Below are 21,576 nucleotides of genomic sequence, written 5' to 3' on the forward strand. Positions count from 1 at the left end.
AAACATAATATGAAAAAGATACAGTGTTTTCACATGAACTTTGAATCTGTCCACTGTTAAGATTCTGTTATGTTTGATTTATTTGATGAGAAAATATTGCACAAAAAATCAACAGCAGGGTTCGCCCCATGCACAAGCTAACGCAACAGGCAAATACCTACGAATTGCACCCAGATATGCACAAATTGCGTGCCAATATGCACAAATGTGCGCGTAGATTGCATACTGATACACGCAAATTGTGGTTGATAAACAACAATTTGTGCAGGTCAGTCAAATGTACAGTTTACTAGGATTCCCTAAGCGATTCTGGGGAAAAAACACAGGGCCTGGAAATTCAAAATCATTTGTATGTTCTCTACCGCCACCTCTCTTTAGGCATGTATTGACATACATTGTACATGTTGTATATTTGGTTTGCGGTAACACCATAGTGTGTATCTACTTGCCAGGTAGAGTTTGTGTTTAGAGAACTGTCTTTCTTTATTCTACTACCGCGGAGTAGATAATCGGGGGTTCGGGAGACTTTACAGTTCTAAAAAGAACTATCCTGCTGTTTAACTATTACACGGGTGGATGGTATAGAAATTAGGCTGGGACTACTACTTTAGCTTACAGGATCGTGATCAACTGCACTACCACGGAGTCAGCTCTGAAATTGGTCTCAACGTTTCGACTAGCAATTACCGTCATTTTGCCAATGATATGGACTGTAGCACTATCCCACAGTCTGCCGACTTCAATATCCAAGGGATCAGCACTTCGCACAAATTGATTTGTGATTTTAAGTGCATGGTATTGATAAGAGTTATTCATGAGTGATTGAGTACATGTTATCTAATGCAGACTCAGATGCTAAAGTGACGTTGAGCATTATGGATTTAAATGGACACACTGATGAACTGGCTACACACAGTTAGACTTTCTGAGTCTTTGAACATCCGGTACCAAGTTGGTCCCGACCATATCAAGTTTAATGCGTGCGGGATTTGGTTTTTAAAAGGTAGTTTCCTGCAAAGGGGCATGTATTTTATGCATACAGAATACTGGTCTTTGACCCTCACATGAACCAAAGGTGTCCTGCAGCCGATTTCATGAATCTTGAGTTAGGACGAGTGGCTTGTCCCCAATTACACATGTAGCGTCCCCAATTACACATGTAGCATCCCAGGTCAAAATTCCAGTTGAACCTAGTTAACTGGGGTCAACTGGTTCAACTGGAAAGTGACCAAACTCATCCATTTTCCATATTAACCAACTGGTTTGGACTAGGTTTAACTTGTGTTCAACTAGGTTGAAATTATAAACCAGTTGGTTTCTGTCCATTTTCCATATTAAACCAACTGGTTTTAACTGTGTTTAACTAGTTTATCAACTGGTTTCAACTAGTTCCAGTTAAACCCAGTTTAACTAGGTTCAACTGGAATTTCGACCTGGGATGGGTTCAATGGGTCCTAACATCTATTGTTACGGAACATAACTCGTCCTAAGTCCTAACATTAATCCTAAGTTGGGAAGAGTTTGGTGAAATCAACAGCAGTGCCTTTTAGTATCCCTTAAAACCACTATTTCTAGCCCTCACACTCACATAGATATCTTGAGCATCAAACCGCAGCTTGAGATTATCAATAAAGGCATCTTCAGTGACAGGATCAAGGAGTACGCAGTCTCCAACGCCGACCATGTCATCAAGGATGGTCTTCGAGTGTCCGTTCTCTCGCGCCATTTTTGGTCGTGAGGTTCACCCTCCTCAACAGACCCAGGCTACAGATTGTCGGTAAGGGACTTTATGGTTGAGCGCCTTGTTGTGGTCAGACCTGTGTGAAAACAAGACAAATTGTATTAAAAATAAGACCACTAGAGTTGGTAGAGCACTGGAACATTAACCGGGTCGTCGCAGATGCGAATCCTGCTCTAGTATTTTGTTGTTGTTCAGCCCAAAACAAATTAAATTTTATTACTCAAAACACTTAATGCTACTTTAAATTAATTTCTTCTTTGAGCCTCATTAAAAAGTTTCAACTCAAATGTATCGCCTTTCTTAAAGAAGGGGCAGGTGTCAGCGTTCTCCCTTATATAAATTTAAACAGTGGTCCGCTGGCAAAATAGCAGTTAAAACACATGAGGACCAGTCAGAAATCTCTCAAAGTGGTTCGGCCGACTAGTTCAGTGTTGAAAAGCTTCCCTATTACATCTGAAATAATAGATGTAGACCAGTGAAAAAGTTGGCGGACTACTAAAATGACAAGCTAACTAGTATTTTTGGCCACATTTTTAACGACTGGCCCAGTCATTAACAAAGTTTAGGGTGAAACCTGTACATGTTCATGTAGATCAGAGCTTTTGTGCGTCTTTTACACAAAATGAAATAAAAACAACCCTACAATGAGCATTTGTTTGAAAATCTCAATGTATCAAACCAAATCTCAGTGTATTAAATCAGGAAGTAAAATCCTTGTGTAGGTTTTGTTTGGTATGAAAGACTAAAGGTGAGTTGTTAAAGAATTGTTCTCTTCAAAATGATACAAAGCTTAATTTTGTACATGAATGTAACATAAACATTGTTTTATTATTGGCCTGCTTGCCACTCTATTGTCAAGGTTTCTTAAGCTGACCTACAGTATGTAAATGTATTGTAGTAATGATAATTTTCACAATGTTTTTGTATGATTTACCCACATAAGTCAAAACAAGGGAAATGTGCACAGTATTTTGATGTCATCACAGACACCAACGCTGCATTTGGATGAGAATCATTCTTAGATTGTGTTTATAAAAATTTAAGCTACAATCCCCGCGATATCTTGGATCCCCCAATCCCACCCCAGGCCAGATTCTTCATGGAGGCAACAAAGGCGACCGTCTAGGTGCCCCATGGTCATTGCCTTGGCGCCCTTAAAATGCTTCAGTAGAATTTTCAATTTCCTCATACAGGGTGCCCTTTACTAAGCAGAAATGTCTTGGTGCCTTTGCCCTTCCTAAGGCGAAGCATTCAGGCCTGTCACCCCAGCTCTGACTTTATACACATCATACTATATCAAGTACTCAAGTACATTATTTGTACGTTATGCATACTGCATACGTTTACTGTCTCTGTACAAACCAAGGGGCACTTCAAGTCTATTGACCTACTCTATGCAAAGTTCACACCCCTTTCTTTGATCCATCATGTTTAGCCTATTGCAGTTGTCTGTCAGTAAATACTTATGTTATCACCAGATGCGTATCAAACAATAATGATTGCATATATATCAGACCATCCTCCCTCAAAACAAACAAAACAAACTAATCACTAGCCGCAAGACATACATAATATACCTAACTGTGTTAGTGTACCTATACAACATCCCTTAAGGAACAACAGCAAAAGCACAGGGCACCCTGGCAATTGCTCTGGGAGCCTTGGGTTATTTTGAGGCCTGGTAGCCCCACAACTCTCGATTAGTTTTTGTTCGTGAAGATTTCTCGGCCTATCCATCATCCATCAGAGTTATACGACCACCGTCACCAATCACCATCCAGGCCTGATACTTCACGGAGAGGCAACGTATGCGATTACCCCCGCATGTATGCCCCCTGGGCGTTGCCTTGGTGCCCTTGAAATGCTCCATCACAAATTAACAATTTCCTCATAGGGTGCCCTTTACCAATGAGAAAATGCCGTGGTGCCCTTCCCCTTTCAAAAACGAAGCATACAGGCGTCATCATCCATCAATACAAGCCTGCAATCACAGGCTCACTGACCAGCCACACTCCCACTCATAATAAGTGACAGACCCACAAATTCAACCCAAATCAATAACTTCCTGTAATAATTGATTTGCTAATCCCTGACCTGTATGTCCACTCACCAACCAGAAGTACACAAAACATGTTCATCTTACTGTATAAATTGGCCTTTATTGATTTGATTCAACCACCAAAAATATGGCCCACAATTTGTTATTTGAACACTTAGAACACCTTAAGGCCAAGATTGTAAAAAAACTCAACATGTTTTACAAAATGCACAATTTGCACTTTACACGTACAAGGACACAGTGTTTTATCAGTAAACTAGTGTTTTCATTGGTAGAATAACTCAGCCTTGTGTTATCTTTCATTGTTTCCCCTGATAACAAACACTTCCTTCCTCCAACCATAGACTACTGGTAAACTGTCAAACAGTTGGAACAAAAAAAAACTCACAAATGCATATAAACCAGGGTTACCAATCCAAAATAAGTTTAATTCTCAAAAGACTGTTGTCTACTTATCCAACCATTTATCTGTTTATCCAAACAAACTTAATCCCCCCTGAAGTTTTCGGACCTAAAAAGTCCTTTCATTTCTACCTCCATGGTTAACCTAAAGACCAATGTGCAGAAACAAGGTCTACAGGTGCTTTGCACACTTCATGTATGTAGGGCTACAGTGCTAGGTTCGGGTCTGACTGAGGTGGCATTCCAACCAGGGTCACCAGAGGCAGGTAAAGAAACCAACAAGGACTCCAACTGGTTGATTGATCAAAACTATTTCCAACACAAATACTACAAACAATGCAATATATCACAAACATACTCTACACCTAAAAAGCACACAAGCTTAACAGTCGGCTCTTAACACATTTTTTCAACAAAACCAACCTTGGCCAAATATCTGGGCAATTCGTTTTGTTCAATCACAGTGGTCTAGATTTTCAAATTATTAAGCCCTAGATCATTTCATCAAAAACTCTTCTAATCCCCACCCCTTTTTATTCATTGAACCACACAAGAGCAAAGGTTGAACCTTAGGCTGCAAGTATACAAATATTCTTTGATGATGGTGAAACTCCTGTACCCACATAAAAAGTACATGTTCATCGTTTCCAATCATGACATCAGATTTGGATGTCCAACCACACAAAGGTGTGGTCAACATCAAACAGTGACTCAATACAAAATGACGTCACATTCATAAACACTGGATATTACACAGCGTGTGTATGGATCTAGGATTTTAACGCCCTTCAAAACAGCTGTAATCAGATAGATCTGTTATTAAATTAATTATTACAATTTAATAAGGATAAACCACTGTGGTGTTTTTTGTGTTTTTTTCATGAGAATACATTTCCAACATTTGGTAACTTGGCTTGGCACCATCAACTGGACATTAGAAAAACAAACAAGTGACAGCTGGCACAAAGGGCGTACCATTTATTGCACATTTCCTGTCACAACTTTCAACACACTGTACAAATGTGCAAAAATACATTGGAAATTGTATGTAAATCAGCCACAATTTAAACATTTCCTTCATTCAAAACTTTGCTCACTGACTCAAGAGAGTTCTCGGATATTGTTTATTTATAGACAGAATTCCCACAAATAAAGAGGGTTACATAAAGTCAGGTTATGAATGGCTTCCTGAATGCACCTCAACAGGAAATAGTAGAATATCCCCAATTGTCATACAAATTGTGCATTCCAGTAGCACCAAGCTTCTGTACAATGTATTGAAAACAGATTACACAGTCAAAACATGCACAATGCAAGGCCTGGAATTTTAGCTTTCAGAGGGCAAGGAAATTTTCAATTTGCAAAGATTGGGCACTTCTAGTGGAATCTCTGAAAGTCCATGGTAAACTGGGCCAAGACCAAGGCCAAGACCAGAGGCAACAGAGACCACCCATGGCCTCTGTGTAATTTTCCAGACCTGCAAAATAATGAAGCCCTACACCCATGATGTATTGTGTGCAAACACCATCTACACATTAATTAGGTCAATAAAATACTGTCTGGCACCTGCACCCATGGTAATTTCACAATAAAACTGGGGCAACCTGGGTTCATTTTTTGCAAGGAAAATGGGGAATTTGTTTGTCTGTGTCTATTTTTAGATAACATTGATGTCACAAACCAAATAAGTACATTTCTACACATGTACAGTAGGCCTATATGTAGACCTAGTTTAATATAGTGTTCATGTTCAGACGGTGAACAATTGTCTAGAGCTACATATATGTATGTACGTGTTTTAGGCCTATCTGATGTTTTCTAATCATTTACACATTAAATACAACTGTTGTCAAGAACAGCAAGTCCAAGATTAAGAATAAAAAATCCTTTTGAGAGGTTGCACTGTCACCATGGCAACTTGTGTTGTGCTGTCTTATTCCTTTAAACATTTTTATATTGATTCGTTGCTTACTACTCCAAGATTAATCTTAAAGGGAAGGTACACGTTTGGTAACTACTCAAAACAAATATTAACTTAAAAACTGACTTGGTAACTAGCATTAGAGAGCTGTTGATAGTATAAAACATTGTGGGAAATGGCTCCCTCAAAGTAACATAGTTTTTTAGATAGAGGTAATTTCTCACTAAAATAATAAAAGACTTCTAGCTAGAAGTCTTTTATTCCTACATACTCTGTTTAATGTTAACCCCCATCATAGAGCTATAATAAGAATGGTTAACCTCCATCTCTCACTTTTAGCCTCAAGATTCTGCGGAGTTTTCCCAGGGTTAGCGCTACAGCATGTGACAAGGTCAAAACCATAGAGGAAGGTCAAATAAAGTTTCGGAGTACTCATGCCAAGGGGCTTTTAAAGAGGGGCTCCAGGGTCAAATTCCTTCTTTTGTGATGCACTCAATTTTCCACTTGTGACAAATTTTAAATCTCTAACCTCACGTTAAAAAATGATTAAATGCCACTCTCTCACCCTCTTGACATGCTTTAACCTCATTCAAGTGCAATTATTTTTAGAATTCAAATACGTTGGAAGACAGGGGGTCTAAACTTTTGGCCTCTTAAGTCTGAAAGTGCACTTGTGTACCCTAACTTTAAACTCTAACCCTAACCTAAACCCAACTTTAACCCTACATGTAACCCTAACCCCAAAACATTCGGTGCATGTTAACATTGTGTGACCTAAAAAGAGCACTACACTCACTGTATACTGTACACTCACTGAGTGTATAGGCCTAACAAGCAGGGGGGACACAGAGTCCCAAAAATGGCGAGGGGGAACGATTTTGACCGGCAACTTTGCATAGCACTTTCTTTTCAGACTGAACTCATGTTGTGCACACTGAATGCTACACTGTAGCAAATGACACACATTCATTCTGTGTAATAAACAGGATAAGAAAAACTAACAGGGTGGCAAAAAATTTTTTGACATTTTAAAAACTAAACCATATTGTCAAAAAAGTTCACCTAAATGACACCAAAACAATCTGAATCATGGTATGGTGAGTAAAGGTCAACAACCACACATTGTATAGGTCAACCATGGGTCAACACATAACTCCATACAGGAGTACTGGCAGGGAACAACCATAGGGTCTGTCAACTGACAGTTCTGACAAAAAAAAACCATCCAAATTTCCTTGACCGTTTTTAACAAAATAGAGTAAATAAAAGATGAGACCTTCCTTTTCTCTAAATTAGCCCCAGACACTATTCAGGGAGAATGATTGACATCCCTTTTGTTTGTGGCATGTTTTTAAGTCTTAATCCCTACAAATGTAATACATTGTTTTTAATCTCCTACAATTTGTTATACTCTTGTTATACATTTTGCTTTGCACTGCCCCCCCCCCCCCCACAAGGTGTCTGATTTTGTGACTGTAGTGTTAACTTGTAGAAACTGGGTTACAGGGGAGAGTTCTATTTTTAATGTTTGTTCAAAGTGTGTTGACACCAGGGCCCAACTTCGTACACAAAAACTTGCTAAGCAAGAAAAGTATTGCTTGTAGTAGTAACAAAACAGGCTACCAGCCAAAATAACACCAAGTTTACATTGTTTTGGCTGAGGCCCCACTAATATTTGCTCAGCAATAAAATTTGCTAAGACGTCTTTTCTGCTAAACAGCTTTATGTAATTTCATAGGGCTGCTAAGCACAAAACTTTGCTTAGCATGAAATTTCTTCCTTGTTAAAAACAGGATTACCAACCAAATTTCCATTTGTTGCATTGCTTGCTACTCGTGTTCAGCTGTTGTTTGCTTAAATCCTGAAAATCACGTGAACATTTTGTTGGTAATACTGTTTTTATCAAGGAATAAATTTCATGCTTAAAGGCAGTGGTATTTGTCAAAGACCAGTATTCTCACTTGGTGTATCTCAACATATGCACAAAATAACAAACCCGTGAAAATTTGAGCTCAAATGGTCATCAAAGTTGCGAGATAATAATGAAAGAAAATAACACCCTTGTCACATGAAGTTGTGTGCTTTCAGATGCTTGATTTTGAGACCTCAAATTCTAAACTTGAGGTCTCGAAATCAAATTCGTGGAAAATTACTTCTTTCTCGAAAACTACGTCACTTCAGAGGGATCCGATTCTCACAATGATTTATACTATCAACGTCTCCCCAATACTCGTTACCAAGTAAGGTTTTATGCTGATAATTATTTTGAGTAATTACCAATAGTGTCCATAAGCAAATTGTCGTGCTTAGCAGCTCTATAAAATTGGGCCCTGATTGGAATCCGAGATTAAACGGTCTGGATATAACAAGTTCTGTTTCATTGTCCAGGAAAATATTAATATTAGATAAATGCACACTGGACAACAACTAACTTGAAAAACTCACTGTCAACTCCATCCTGGTGGCATTGGATTACTGCTCATTTCATTTCTGCCCCCAGGCTAATTGTAGCTAAGTGGTCATTGATTGATTACCATGGCATAACAGACACACATTATACCTGAAATCTTGTCAGGTTTGATACATGTATGGATGCAGCAGACAGTTCATTCATGGAGGGAGTAAAATACATTGTTGGTCCTCCGTTCCAGACAATTTCCACAAAGAAGTTTTCTATTTATTTAGCCCTGTACATTCACACGCTTTTTTTCTCTCCAAAATCAGTAAAGGCAGTGGACACTATTGGTAATTGTCAAAGACTAGCCTTCACAGTTGGTGTAGCTCAACATGCATAAAATAACAAACCTGTGAAAATTTGAGCTCAAACAGTCATCGAACTTGTGAGATAATAATGAAAGAAAAAAAAACCTTGTCACACGAACTTGTGTGCGTTTAGATGGTTGATTTCGAGACCTCAAGTTCTAAATCTGAGGTCTCAAAATCAATTTCGTGGAAAATTACTTCTTTCTCGAAAACTATGGCACTTCAGAGGAAGCCGTTTCTCACAATGTTTTATACCATCAACCTCTCCCCATTACTTGTCACCAAGAGAGGTTTTATGCTGACAATTATTTTGAGTAATATTACCAATAGTGTCCACCGCCTTTAAGTGCAAAATGTGACTTCCGATATGTAGGCCATCGACAGCCAGTCTTTAGTCCCAAAAACCAGTAGCATCATGTACAAAACAAAATGCAACAAATTTAAGGGGATTCTTATGAAATAATGTGAATATATTTTGTACAGGATTAAGATCAGACATTTCATTTCCCCCGACAAAAGGGATGTCAAGCATTCTTCTTGGATAGCTTCTTGGGATATGATTTTCAAGAAAATGAAGGTCCACATGAAAATGAAGGTCCACATGACTTAGAAAAAACTCAAGAAAATGAAGGTCCACATGTCGTTTTGGTTATTTTCACTGCAGTGTCAGTTGTTTTTTATGGGTTGTCATTTCACAAGTCTGCCAAGCATTTTCTCAAGTCAATGTTTTATACCTACCACATAGGGATATTTTTCAACACTGAACTAGCCTAGCCAGCCGGACCACTTTTAAAAAACAGAAATCTGACTGGTGGATCCTCTTGTGTTATTGGCTAGAAGACCACTAGAGAACGCTGACATATAAGCTTTCATCCAAATTTCTAGTTAAAATGTGGAATGGAAAATAAATTTAAAATCTAGTCTAAAGACTAAAAGTAATCCACTGCTCATTTTCATCCAGGTACATGTACACATGAACATGTATATCAGTTCACCAACCACACTTTTCAAACTTGATTTCCAAGCATAATAAACTTGATTTCCTACATAATACACATCATGTATACATGTAACGCCCACCAGCATTATCACAGTTAACCATAGTCCATACAGGTAGCAGACTGACTCAATTTGTTTACTTGTAAATTATGTCATAACTCACAATTGACAAATGAATTAATTAAAACATTGTTGTAAATAACAAATTAAATAATTATAAATATAATATTATTATTACCCACAATTTGGGTGAAACCGACAATTGCAATAATTAATAAAATATTAGTGAAAATTTACACATACTAAAATAATGTGAAATGTTGTCTCATCTTCATATCCCACCATCCTTGCTCTATGATCCCGGGTCCCACCCCCACCCACTCCACATGTACCAGCAGTGCATGCCCGGCCCTGTCACAATTCCATTCAACTATTTTAATTCAAGAACTAGTTTTCCCTGTCACAAGTTAACTAAGATTTGTGCACAATTAAAAAACAACAAATATATGTGTATGTCACATCACATCATTTCATACAACAAGATATGTCAAAAATCCAAAGGAATTTACAAGAACTGTACAAAATATGTACATTAAGAATGTATACGAATGATTCACTGTTCAAATATTCAATCAATCACCATAAAAAAAAACACGGAATCGTTTAGAGCCGACAAGGCCACTGACTAGCACTGAAAAATACCTACCCCAAAAAGACGGTCTTTTAAGATGAGTTTTACCGCCAAGAGATGACGATATCTTGCCACATCTGATGAAATAGCACACACCTTGTTGTCCTGTGAATATATTCAAGTTAAATGACGATCTAGGCAAATGTTGACGACTAAAATTGAGCCGTATTTCGACGCAGGTGTGTTTCCCGTGGGGTTTGGGCGTGCAGCAGTTTGTATTCTGTAATGCATTTCACACATTGTGTACCGTTTCAGCATCTGTTGCTTACACACATTATTATTCTTGGGGAGGGACCGGGAACCAGTCTACACTTGAAACGTGTAAATAAATGAAACCCCCATCTGGCGACACGAGAGGGCGCGATTTGAAGAAGAAGTGGAGCAGTTTTTGTAATGTAAACACTAAAAAAGTAATACAGGAAACAGATGAGGCCTTTACTACATACTGTGTGTGTGTGTAGAGTGCTCGGAATATTTATGTAAGTATTTTGTGACAGTATAACTTTAACATTTCATGCATTCATTCGAAATGATCAATGTCATCATGATGACATACAATCAGTTCAAACTGAAGAATGAAATTGTGAAGAGTAAGATTAAGAAGAGTCAGTGTAGGTTAAAAACTTAAAATTAAAGTTAGTGGACACTATTGGTAATTGCCAAAGACAAGTCTTCTCACTTGGTGTATCTCAACATATGTTCAAAATAACAAATCTGTGAAAATTTGAGCTGGATTGGTCGTCGGAGTTGCGAGATAACTATGAGAGAAAAAAATACCCGTGTCGCACGAAGTTGTGTGCTTTCAGATGCTTGATTTCGAGACCTCAAATTCTAAACTTGAGGTCTCGAAATTAAATTCCTGGAAAATTACTTCTCTCTCAAAAACTATGTCACTTAAAGCCATTGGACCCTTTCGGTACAGAAAAAAAAAAAAAAGTTCACAGATTTACAAATAATTTACAGGGTTTACAGAAGGTAATGGTGAAAGACTTCTCTTGAAATATTAGTCCATGAAATGCTTTACTTTTTGAGAAAACGGTAAAACAATATAAATTCTCGTTAGCGAGAATTACGGATTTATTTTAAACACATGTCATGACACGGCGCAACGCGCGGAAACAAGAGTGAGTTTTCCCGTTATTTTCTCCCGACTCCGATGACCGATTGAGCCTAAATTTTCACAGGTTTGTTGTTTCTATATATAAGTTGTGATACACGAAGTGTGGGACTTGGACAATACTGTTTACCAAAAGTGTATAATGGCTTTAAGAGGGAGCAGTTTCTCACGATGTTTAATACTATCAACATCTCCCCATTACTCGTTAGCAAGTGAGGTTTTATGCTAATAATTATTTGGAGTAATTACCAATAGTGTCCACTGCCTTTAAGGAGGCCTAATTCAGTAGTTTATTTAGTAATTAAAAAAAATAAAGTGCTATGATATCATTTTATCTAGCACTGTAGCATATACTATCAGTCATGACAGTCAATAAGTACTATGTACTCAGTAATTTCCTAGTGCCAGTTTACTGGGGCACGGCTCCTTTTCACTTCAGTCTTTTAGTTAGCAACAGAGAATGACACATTTTGAAAAAAGGAGTACCGGTACAACTCCCTAGTGTAACTTGGTAAGTAACTGGGTCTAGTACTTTCCAGAATTCTGTCCCACAAACATTGCATTGCCAACCAAGCAACCCATGAGGCAATGCAACCTTTTATAGATGTTAAATTTGCATCGGGGATAATAAAGATTAGGCCTATTATTTGTTTTAATAATAATAATAATAGCAACCGCATTTCTATAGTGCCTAACACCTCCAAAAGAAAGTCTCTAAGCGCTCAGAGGAACCAAAAGAAAATTAAGTATAAGATAATTTGAATAGATGTGTTTTGAGAAGAGTCTTGAAACTTGAGATCGCAGTGGCTTGTTTGATGTGTAGAGGGAGATTGTTCCATAAGTGAGATGCAGCAAACTGAAAACTACGTTGACCATACGCTTTGGTGGCAACATTAGGGATAATGAGGGTGTCTTTGTTAGCAGAACGGAGGTTTCTAGTAGGAGTGTATGGAGTTAGTAGATCTTTCAGGTAAGTTGGTCCACTTCCAAGACTGCATTGAAATGTTTGAAGGAGAATTTTGAAGATGATGCGAGAATGAATAGGAAGCCAATGGAGAGATTGCAAAGCTGGAGTACTTGAATCGCGTTTTCTTAAATACAGGTAACAGTATAAACCAATTTCTATATTTATCAAAGGCAGCAGTGGACACTATTGGCTATTGCTATTGGTAATTACTCAAAATAATTATCAGCATAAAACATTACTTGGTAACGAGTAATGGGGAGAGGTTGATAGCATAAAACATTGTGAGAAACGGCTCCCTCTGATATAACGTAGTTTTCGAGAAAGAAGTAATTTTCCACAAATTTGATTTCGAGACCTCAAGTTTAGAATTAATTTGAGGTCTCGAAATCAAGCATCTGAAAGCACACAACTTCGTGTGACAAGGGTATTTTTTTTTCTGTTTTTTTAATTTTACAGTAAGGTATTTTAATAACAAGTGAACCACCAAAAATGGCATCAGGTGCAAACAACCCACAACAATCTTCCTTCAAGTGTCGTAAATGTAGACGACTTCTTTTCAACGAAGACAGCATTCTCCGTTCCACATCAGCCAAAGACTCGGACTTGACTACAACGCATCATCAACGGAGTGGCGCTAGTGGCGCTAGTGGCGCATTGTTGTATATCAGTGAGGATGCAACACCGCCCTGGATCAAGACTGCTATTGAGAAGGTATTTTTAACATAAAGGGCAGCTGCAGATAAGGGCAAGGCTTACTCCTAGAACTATAAGGTTCTTTCCACTATAGTGGAATCAACCTCATAATTCTAGCAGTAGGACAGGGCTCATCCTTAAAGACAGTGGACACTATTGTTGATTGTCAAAGACTAGTCTTCTCATTTGGCGTATCTCAACATTGACATAAAACAACAAGCCTGTGAAAATTGGAGCTCAATCGGTTGTCGAAGTTGCGAGATAATAATTAAAGAAAAAGGACCCTGGCCACACGAAGTGGTGTGCTTTCAGATGCTTGATTTCGAGACCTCAAATTCTTAATCTGAGGTCTCAAAATCAAATTCGTGGAAGATTACTTCTTTCTGGAATACTACGCTACTTCAGAGGGAGCCGTTTCTCATAATGTTTTATACCATCAACAGCTCCCCATTACTCGTTACCAAGTAAGGTTTTATGCTAATAGTTATTTTGAGTAATTACCAATAGTGTCCACCGCCTTTAAGACTATTCTGGTGTACACTGTCTAATGTTTAACCCTTTAGAGAGACCCTAGCCGCCAGAAGCGGCTTGTTCTGAAATGCCCATAGTGGGCGCAAGCTGATGCAAGGTTTGACCACCTTCTATTCACACAAAGTGGTCAAATTAAAGGATATGTCCAGGATATGAAATTTTCCGATGAGGTGTGTTAGTAGAGTATCAACATTTCTAACAAAAAACTAAACTTTCATTTTCATGTAATTCTGTTGACATTTTTACTTGTCCAATAAGGTCCTGCAGTCTTGTAGGATTTTCCCCCCAAATTCAAACCCTGGTGTACTCCAAAGTGCGTAGGGCCTATATTAACACTTTGCAATGCCAAATACCACAGAGAAGGTCATGGTCCTCGAATTGTGTGAAAATTTCTATTTGTAAAATAAAAAGAAAGAATTTTAAAAAACCTGATTTTATTTTGATTTTGTTGACAGTCACAGTGGACAAGAGGAAAACTTGCCTGCCCAAAATGCAGAGGACGCCTTGGGTCATTTGACTTTCTGACCCCTAGCATAAGGCACCACCAGGATCACCTGGGGCCTTGGTCCAGCGTTCACATCATCGGCAGCCGTGTCGATCATGAATTGCCTCAATCTCAACTCGCAAAACTGAGAGGTGGTGTCCGAGGGCAAGACCCTCAGGTTAAAGGTCAAGCATCACCCACCAAATCAAGAGACAGCTTCGACTTGAGTGTCCTTGACTTACATCCAAATGAAGATGGTGCCCTTCCTGTAGGTTCCTGGTACTTAGATACACACAAGTTGGATTCCAGATCCAGCAAGGTTTCTGAAGTTGATAAAGATGAGTTGGAATCATTCTCGATTCTACCAACAAGTACGAAAACATCTTTGTCGTCAGTTGAACCTAAAGTCCGTAATCAACTCAGGTTCAGGCCAGGCTATAAAAACACTGAGCATTCAAAGACCGAATCTCATGCGTCTTATGCTACCTCTGTTCAGGAGTCGCGGTCTGGCTCCTGTACTTCTACGCATAACGGACCATTAACTGAGTCGTGTAGCACAGACTACTTTAATCGAATCCCTGTCAAAGAGGTATTGGATGCCGATACTGAATCAAATTCTTTGCATAGCAATCTCAGTAATTCATCCAAACTGTCAAGAAACTCACAAGCAAAATGTATCGGTATTCCACCAAATTCAAGACCAACTGCCCTCCACTCATCATTCAGGGACAGTTCGTCAGAGCAGACTGTCCCGAGACAGTTATCAGTAGTTGATCAAAATACACTTGGTTCTGGTAGTGAATCGGAAGCGGAAAACATGTCGCAATCGCACGTGGTAGTTGGAACTTCCTCGGCACCTGTGACGTGGAAGGACTTTCTGGACGAACTCTTATTGGAGCTGGAGCGAGAGCCCTCACCATTGAGAGCTGAGAATGACGTCAACCAGCTTGTTGAGGACTTCGACACAGACAGTCAACAAGAGGGTAAGGATAGTTCACACAAAATGTTGATCAAAACTTATTGTGTGTCTGTGTTAATTTAGAAAAAAACTGTTGGGGAAGATATATTAAAGAGTGGCTCCGAAGTCAAACTCAGTTTTGTGATGCACTTATTTGGGGCGAAATTACAAGTCTCTCTAACTTCACGTTAAAATTGTGTGAAAAAGTCATTTTATCTAATGTCTTTTATAGCAAAATTTGAAATGTGACAATATCGAACAACCCAAAACAAATGGTTCTGTGATTTCTTTTCAAAAAAGCAAGGCTGGATTTGTTTCTGGAGGTTTTTTTTGCATTCAATGATGATTGATTGAAACATAATGTTTTAACATTTGAACCTCAATTTGAAGCTTCTGCAAGTTCAGACAACGATTTCCAGGTAACTGGAGCTCAAAACACCGAGGGGACATCAGCTTACCTGCAACGGGCCATCCTAAGAGCTCAGAAGAAAGAGAAGAATCGCAGGAAGAATGAGAGAAGGAAACTTCGAAGACGAGAGAGATGGAAAGAAGAAAAGACGATGGAAGACCATGAGCTACTGATAGAAGAACAGGTACACACCGAACTACCTAAACATGTTTATTTGTGTCTGAGAACCAACATTTCTTTATGTGTAAAGTTTAAAAGTAAAGTGTATCCCAAGCCAATATGGCTCATCAGGCCAGTGTTTATATCCAGTTTCCTTGGCATTAAATAACTGAGAATATTTCTATGCCTGTCCATCACAACTCCCCAGCCGTACCCATTTTGTGCTCCTTGGTGGAGAGAAGCAATTATGATAAAGTGCCTTGGCTCAAGAACAAGTGTCGCTAATGACCAGGCCAGGATTCAAACCCACATTCTGTAATTACAGAACTTGAGCCCAGCGCCCTATAGACCGCTCGGCCACGACACCCCACCACATCATTCTTCATGAGGGAGATGAAATTCAAATGGCAGGGCTGTCAACTTTTCCTGGTTCTGCAGAAAATTCCCTGAAACTAACTAATCTTTCAATGTTTTGATGAACAAACTTTGAAATTCTTCCTGATTACAGAATTGTTTTCCCTATTATGTTGAATGTAATTCTAAATATCTCCCCGATTGTTAAACAAAACATTCCTAATTGCAAAAAAACAAATGTTGGCAGCTCTGAAATGGTTGTCTTCTTACTTCTTTTACTATGCTCACTCGCACTCTCGACTTCCCATCTCTCCTTCAGAATCTTGACTGTGACTCGGCAAAGATTATGTCCCTCTTGAGTGTCTGTGACTCGGGTATGTCCCTCCGCGAGGCAACAACGTGCCCTGTTTGTCTGGACTTGTACCTGTACCCCAACGTGTGCATTCCCTGTCAGCACATCTTCTGTGAACCATGCTTACGCCAGCTTGCCCAGGCTGTGCAGTCGCCCAGGACACCATGCCCCCTCTGCAGGACAGTCATTCAGCATGTCAAGGCACATGAAAGTGAGTTATACACAAGTTGGAATTCAATTTTGTGATCCATTTCTTTGTTGCACAAAATTTCACTTAAATGAGTGCGCACATTTTCAAGGTCAGAAGTGCTCTCAAAAAAAGAGATACGGTTATTGACAACGGGGGAAACATTTCGGCACAAAAATGTCGGTTTTCTATTCAAACACATTTTTCAAGCTTTGGCAGAGGGCCAAGAAGTGGAGAGAGTCTAGCAAATTAGTCTATTTATGCCTATTGACCCATTTCACCTGACGTCATCATCAGAAAAATCTTGAATGCGCCATACTGGTGGGCAATTTCACTGTGCGTTTATATATATAACTCTATGCTGTGTGTTATGCAGTGAAGTGTGCATTTTAGGCGATGCGGCGTTAATACACGTAAACCTAACTGCCCACCAACATGTGGAGCGTGGCATCAGTCGCCGCGTGTGACGCGCGTGCAAGGGTCAATGTGGGCCTAAAAAATAATCTAAACCAGTAATAGTTTCAGACTGTTAGTGTTTAGTTTCTATTTGTTTAAGCAGGGATGTAGGTCTATAGTTTACTTGTGTTTTAAAAGCCGCCTGCGCGTCTTCCTCATTTTTTGTTATTCTCCCGCCCGATTTTTGTGAGCTAGAAATTCCGTAATCCTGATTTGTTTATTGTCAGTGGTGATACTTCAGTTCCTAACAAATAAAAACAATAATTGACATTCTTTTGTCTCAGCTCTGACGACTGCAATCCAAGAAGCATTTCCTCGAATGATAGCCCTCCGCAAACAGAACGAGAGAAAAACACTGAACAAATCCTACCCCCTCCCTGGTGACGCATTAAACACCCCTATGTCAACATGGTTTAACCACATGCTGAGGGGTCACACCAGGAGACACAACACAATGGGACTGCACCATTCTGGATTAAGAGGTAGACAAGAATTCGGGGTGATGTGGCAGATTGGGGCAGCCTGTTTACTGATGACAACCCTTGTTGGGATGACGGGTGTTTTTCTGTTTTCTATCATGCTGTATTCATGACTGCAATATTGTACCACTTCAGCTGTAAATTTCACCAACCAACCTCTCCCCTCACTTAGGAATATTCTTAGGACTTAAGACATTTAGTACCAGTCCCACCCTTTCACTGGAACTTGTAAACCTCTCAGATTCAAATTTTGGGGCATAAGAACTGATATATTTTGTCCATAAACACTTTTCTTCAAAGTGAAATGACTCTCAAAGTGCTTTATACTACTAAAAGCTGGTGTACTTCTAAACCAAGTAAGTTTGTGTTGCCATTAATTTAACGATTGATTAACAAACAAAATATCTCCCCTTTCCTGTACGATAAACATGTCTACCAGTGCCTTCTGAGTTTTGTCAAAAAAATCCATACAGTACGCTAAATTGGAACCCGTTACCATTTCAGCTTTCATATTCTAGAGCAGATGTCTTTAATGCTTGACGTCTGAGCATGGGTGGTTACGAAAAGCCAACCTGGGCCCAATTTCATAGAGCTGCTTAGCACAATACTTTGCTTAGCATGAAATTTCTTCCTTGATAAAAACAGGATTACCAACCAAATTTTCATTTGTTGCATATTGCTTGTTACAGGTATTCAGCTGTTGTTTGCTTATCCTGAAAATCACATGGAAATTTGGTTGGTAATCCTGTTTTTATCAAGGAAAAAATTTGATGCTAAGCAAATTTTTGTGCTTAGCAGTTCTATGAAATTGGGCCCAGTTTCTACATTTGCTCAAATCTTTTGTTGCCACATTATCTGTGGATATGCAACAATTATTGTGTGAAATAAGCTTAATGAATTTTAATTCCAAAATGTGTTAGAATGTATTGTTCTACTAGATTGAAAGAGGATGCATTTTTGCACACAGATGAATGAAATGAAAAGTGATATAAACTTTTAGAAAGTCGTAAATTTATTAAATTTTAAATAATTATATGCAATACTCTGTCAACATGAAGTGAAGGGCGAATAAAATATATTCCAGTTTTCTTTGAAGGTTTTGTTTTCCTCTGTATTTTAAAGAAATATATTGTATTTCCGTTGATTGAGATTAAATTTGACCTCTAATGTTGTTGCGTAATAATAATAGTGCTTCTTTTATAGCGCTCATATCCATCACTCATGGCGCTCCAACATTCAGTATTTTTCCTACAAGGCATGTTGAGCTACGTGTTGAAGTATCAGACCTATTCCTTTCACATGACACCATGTAATGGTTTACAAGGTGCTGTGGTGCAATATGCAGCCAATAAAACCAGGAACACCGGGGCGAACCCCCCCCCCCCCCTTCTCCTTATGAGGAGTACACTGGGTTCTTTTACATGCGTTACACAACTCATGGGACCTATGGTTTTACATCCCATCCGAAGGACGAAGCAATAATGGTCAAGGCAATAAGCAACGGACAAAGAAATAAAGGTCAAAAGTGTCGCGACTTGGACTTGAACCCACACTCTGTTGAAAAGAAACACCAGTGCTCGAGTCTGGTGCTCTTATCCGCTCAGCCATGACACACCATAACTGACATGTGTCAAGACAAAAAGGGGAAAAAACAAGAGATTTTAGACATTTTGCAAACAAAACAGTCTTTACTCAACATAATTTAGAATGATAACAACAAATTTATTATATCTACACTGATTTTACTTTGCACTGTACATATTTAAAACAACAATTTTTAAAATCCTTCATTCCAATAGCACCTCTATTTGTCCAAATATTTCATTTCCATAATGTTCTTTTGTGAAATATAATAAATATACACATTTTATTAAGTGAAAGAAACATCATCTGTATTTTAGCAGAGAATGGGCATGTTTAAACTTCAATATAAACAGAAAGATGCACAATTTTGAAGAGTGTTTGACATAAAAACATCAACAAAAGTCCCCCCCCCCCCCAACAGTTCGTCATAACATCGTGGATAAATTTTGTGACCAATACAACTAATTAATAAATAATTCTATGACATGTTTCCTAAAATGAAAGATGTCCGAGAATTCATGTTTATAGTAATTTGATGAATATGCAAAAGAAATTTACATATATTTTTTAACATGTTATCGCCTATGATAAGCTGAAACAGCATCAAGTACTGTACTGGCATAACCTTAAATTATTTTCTCTGTTAATTTTTTTTAAATCAATAGCTTGGTTGGAAAGTTATGACATAACAACATTCCACATATAAACCTTTTTTTGCCAGCTAAAAATACAGATTATTCAACATTAAACTTAAAAACCTTTATACTTGAAAACAACTTTTTATCACAAAAACACAATTTTCTTTTTTGGGAGTTCAGCCTGTATCAATGGTTAAAATTAATTTATTCAATTTTCAAGCAAAATAATCAACTCGGAATAACTCTTAAACAACTGAATACACGTCTTTGTTCAAGCCACAGGTTTTCAATCTAAGGTCAGTTTATAATCAAGATTCATATCCTATCACATCGCATCTCTATTTCAGAAATTTCAATTCCAAGAACTCTATTGATTATGGAAGACAAAACACTACTACAGTCCACTTCCGTTATAAAAAGATCACTGGGGCTGGTAGAATTACCTCTATACAACAGGAACATTGTTATATGTTATAAGAGGACACCAAAAAACAGAAATTAGACACACAGGACGTCAGAATGTACTCTTTTATAAACAGTTACCTATTGATGGTATAGCCAGAGTATTGTAAAGTATTTTATGTATCAGACTCAAAGTCAACATTTGAACATCATAATATAGTACGCAGCGAACTATATTTATTTAATTGATGAAACACAAGGCTGTGAGTTCTACTGGCCCAACTCTAAATTCAACCAGGGCCACAATGTTGAGCGGCAAGTGCTTTTATACACTAGTCACCCATGCCATATGACCATGTTGCAAGGAGGAAATTGTCTAAACGAACTTTTGACAGCCGCAGTGACAATGGCAGTGCAAGATCTATATTAAAAAAAACAGGGTGGTAGGGGGAAAAAGAGGGCAGGCTTAAAGTTAAGGAGGGGGGGGAGTAAATTAATTGGGGTAAAATTAAATTTTGGCAATCAGGGGGGGGGGGAACAGGTGGGAATTGGGGAGGAGGGGCGATGAAACTGTCGCCACTGAAAACTACATTTTCAAACAGTCTTGAAGCACTGCACAACACATTGCTATTAAAGTACAGGTGTAAACAGAGCAAGCCACTGCATTAGATCCATTTGTTTGTTTGTTTCGATGATTATTCGCCAAAACTCCCTCAAGGGGATATAAACACCAAGCTGGCAACAGCCAATCTCAATCAAACAAACAATGATTATGAATTGCACAAATCAAGAAATTTTTATTCAGTAACTAGACGACAAAACTTATTCTAGTCGCATGAAATTATGAAATAACAGCTAGCTTGTGACCACTGGTCTAACCACTGTCTAACCACTGGAAGTGTCGTGGCCGAGCGGTTAAGAGCACCGAATTCAAACTCTGGTGTTTCTGATCAGCAGAGTGTGGGTTCGAATCCCCAGCCGTGACACCTGTGTCCTTAAGCAAGACACATTACCATTGCTTCGTCCTTCGGATGGGACGTAAAGCCGTTGGTCCCATGTGTTGTTTAAACGCATGTAAAAGAACCCAGTGCACTTGTCGAAAAGAGAAGGGGTTCGCCCCGGTGTTCCTGGCTGAATTGGCAGCATATTGCGCCACAGCACCTTGTAAACCATTACATTGTGCTTAAGGATTAGGTCTTATATTATCTCGAAAATCGCCCCCACTCCTTG

At 38.6% G+C, this 21,576-nt stretch overlaps 3 protein-coding genes across 7 annotated transcripts in view; 1 reads left to right on the forward strand and 2 right to left on the reverse strand.

Annotated features, from left to right (window-relative positions):
- LOC117288262 (unconventional myosin-Ia-like) overlaps positions 1 to 10,776 on the reverse strand; it is a 36,909-nt gene extending 26,133 nt beyond the window's left edge. Inside the window, exons 1-2 of the mRNA XM_033769048.1 lie at positions 10,592 to 10,776; positions 1,589 to 1,817 (exon numbers count right to left, since the gene is read on the reverse strand). Of these exons, the coding sequence (XP_033624939.1) occupies positions 1,589 to 1,726 (138 nt within the window). The 5' untranslated portion in view covers positions 1,727 to 1,817; positions 10,592 to 10,776. The remainder of the gene's footprint in view (positions 1 to 1,588; positions 1,818 to 10,591) is intronic.
- Positions 10,777 to 13,126: 2,350 nt separating this feature from the next.
- LOC117288221 (E3 ubiquitin-protein ligase RNF180-like) lies at positions 13,127 to 18,353 on the forward strand. The gene is made up of 5 exons (XM_033768990.1): positions 13,127 to 13,371; positions 14,340 to 15,351; positions 15,717 to 15,919; positions 16,568 to 16,811; positions 17,528 to 18,353. The coding sequence occupies exons 1-5, from the start codon at positions 13,150 to 13,152 to the stop codon at positions 17,833 to 17,835; spliced, it is 1,989 nt and encodes a 662-aa protein (XP_033624881.1). The 5' UTR covers positions 13,127 to 13,149; the 3' UTR covers positions 17,836 to 18,353.
- Positions 18,354 to 19,436: 1,083 nt separating this feature from the next.
- The window catches only part of LOC117287910 (inositol hexakisphosphate and diphosphoinositol-pentakisphosphate kinase 2-like), a 41,592-nt gene continuing 39,452 nt past the window's right edge, over positions 19,437 to 21,576 (reverse strand). For all 5 annotated transcript variants that reach the window (XM_033768535.1, XM_033768534.1, XM_033768533.1 and 2 more), the window contains one exon: positions 19,437 to 21,243. The gene's annotated coding sequence lies outside the window, so the exon portion shown is untranslated. The remainder of the gene's footprint in view (positions 21,244 to 21,576) is intronic.

This window comes from Asterias rubens, chromosome 3 (assembly GCF_902459465.1).
Source record: "Asterias rubens chromosome 3, eAstRub1.3, whole genome shotgun sequence".
NCBI lineage: Eukaryota > Metazoa > Echinodermata > Asteroidea > Forcipulatida > Asteriidae > Asterias > Asterias rubens.

Excerpts from the sequence above, each read along its gene's own strand:
- LOC117288221 (XM_033768990.1), top strand. The coding sequence starts at position 13,150 with ATGGCATCAGGTGCAAACAACCCACAACAATCTTCCTTCAAGTGTCGT. Across the intron at positions 13,372-14,339 it reads TCAAGACTGCTATTGAGAAG|TCACAGTGGACAAGAGGAAA; the intron begins GTATTTTTAACA and ends TTTTGTTGACAG. Across the intron at positions 15,352-15,716 it reads CACAGACAGTCAACAAGAGG|CTTCTGCAAGTTCAGACAAC; the intron begins GTAAGGATAGTT and ends CTCAATTTGAAG.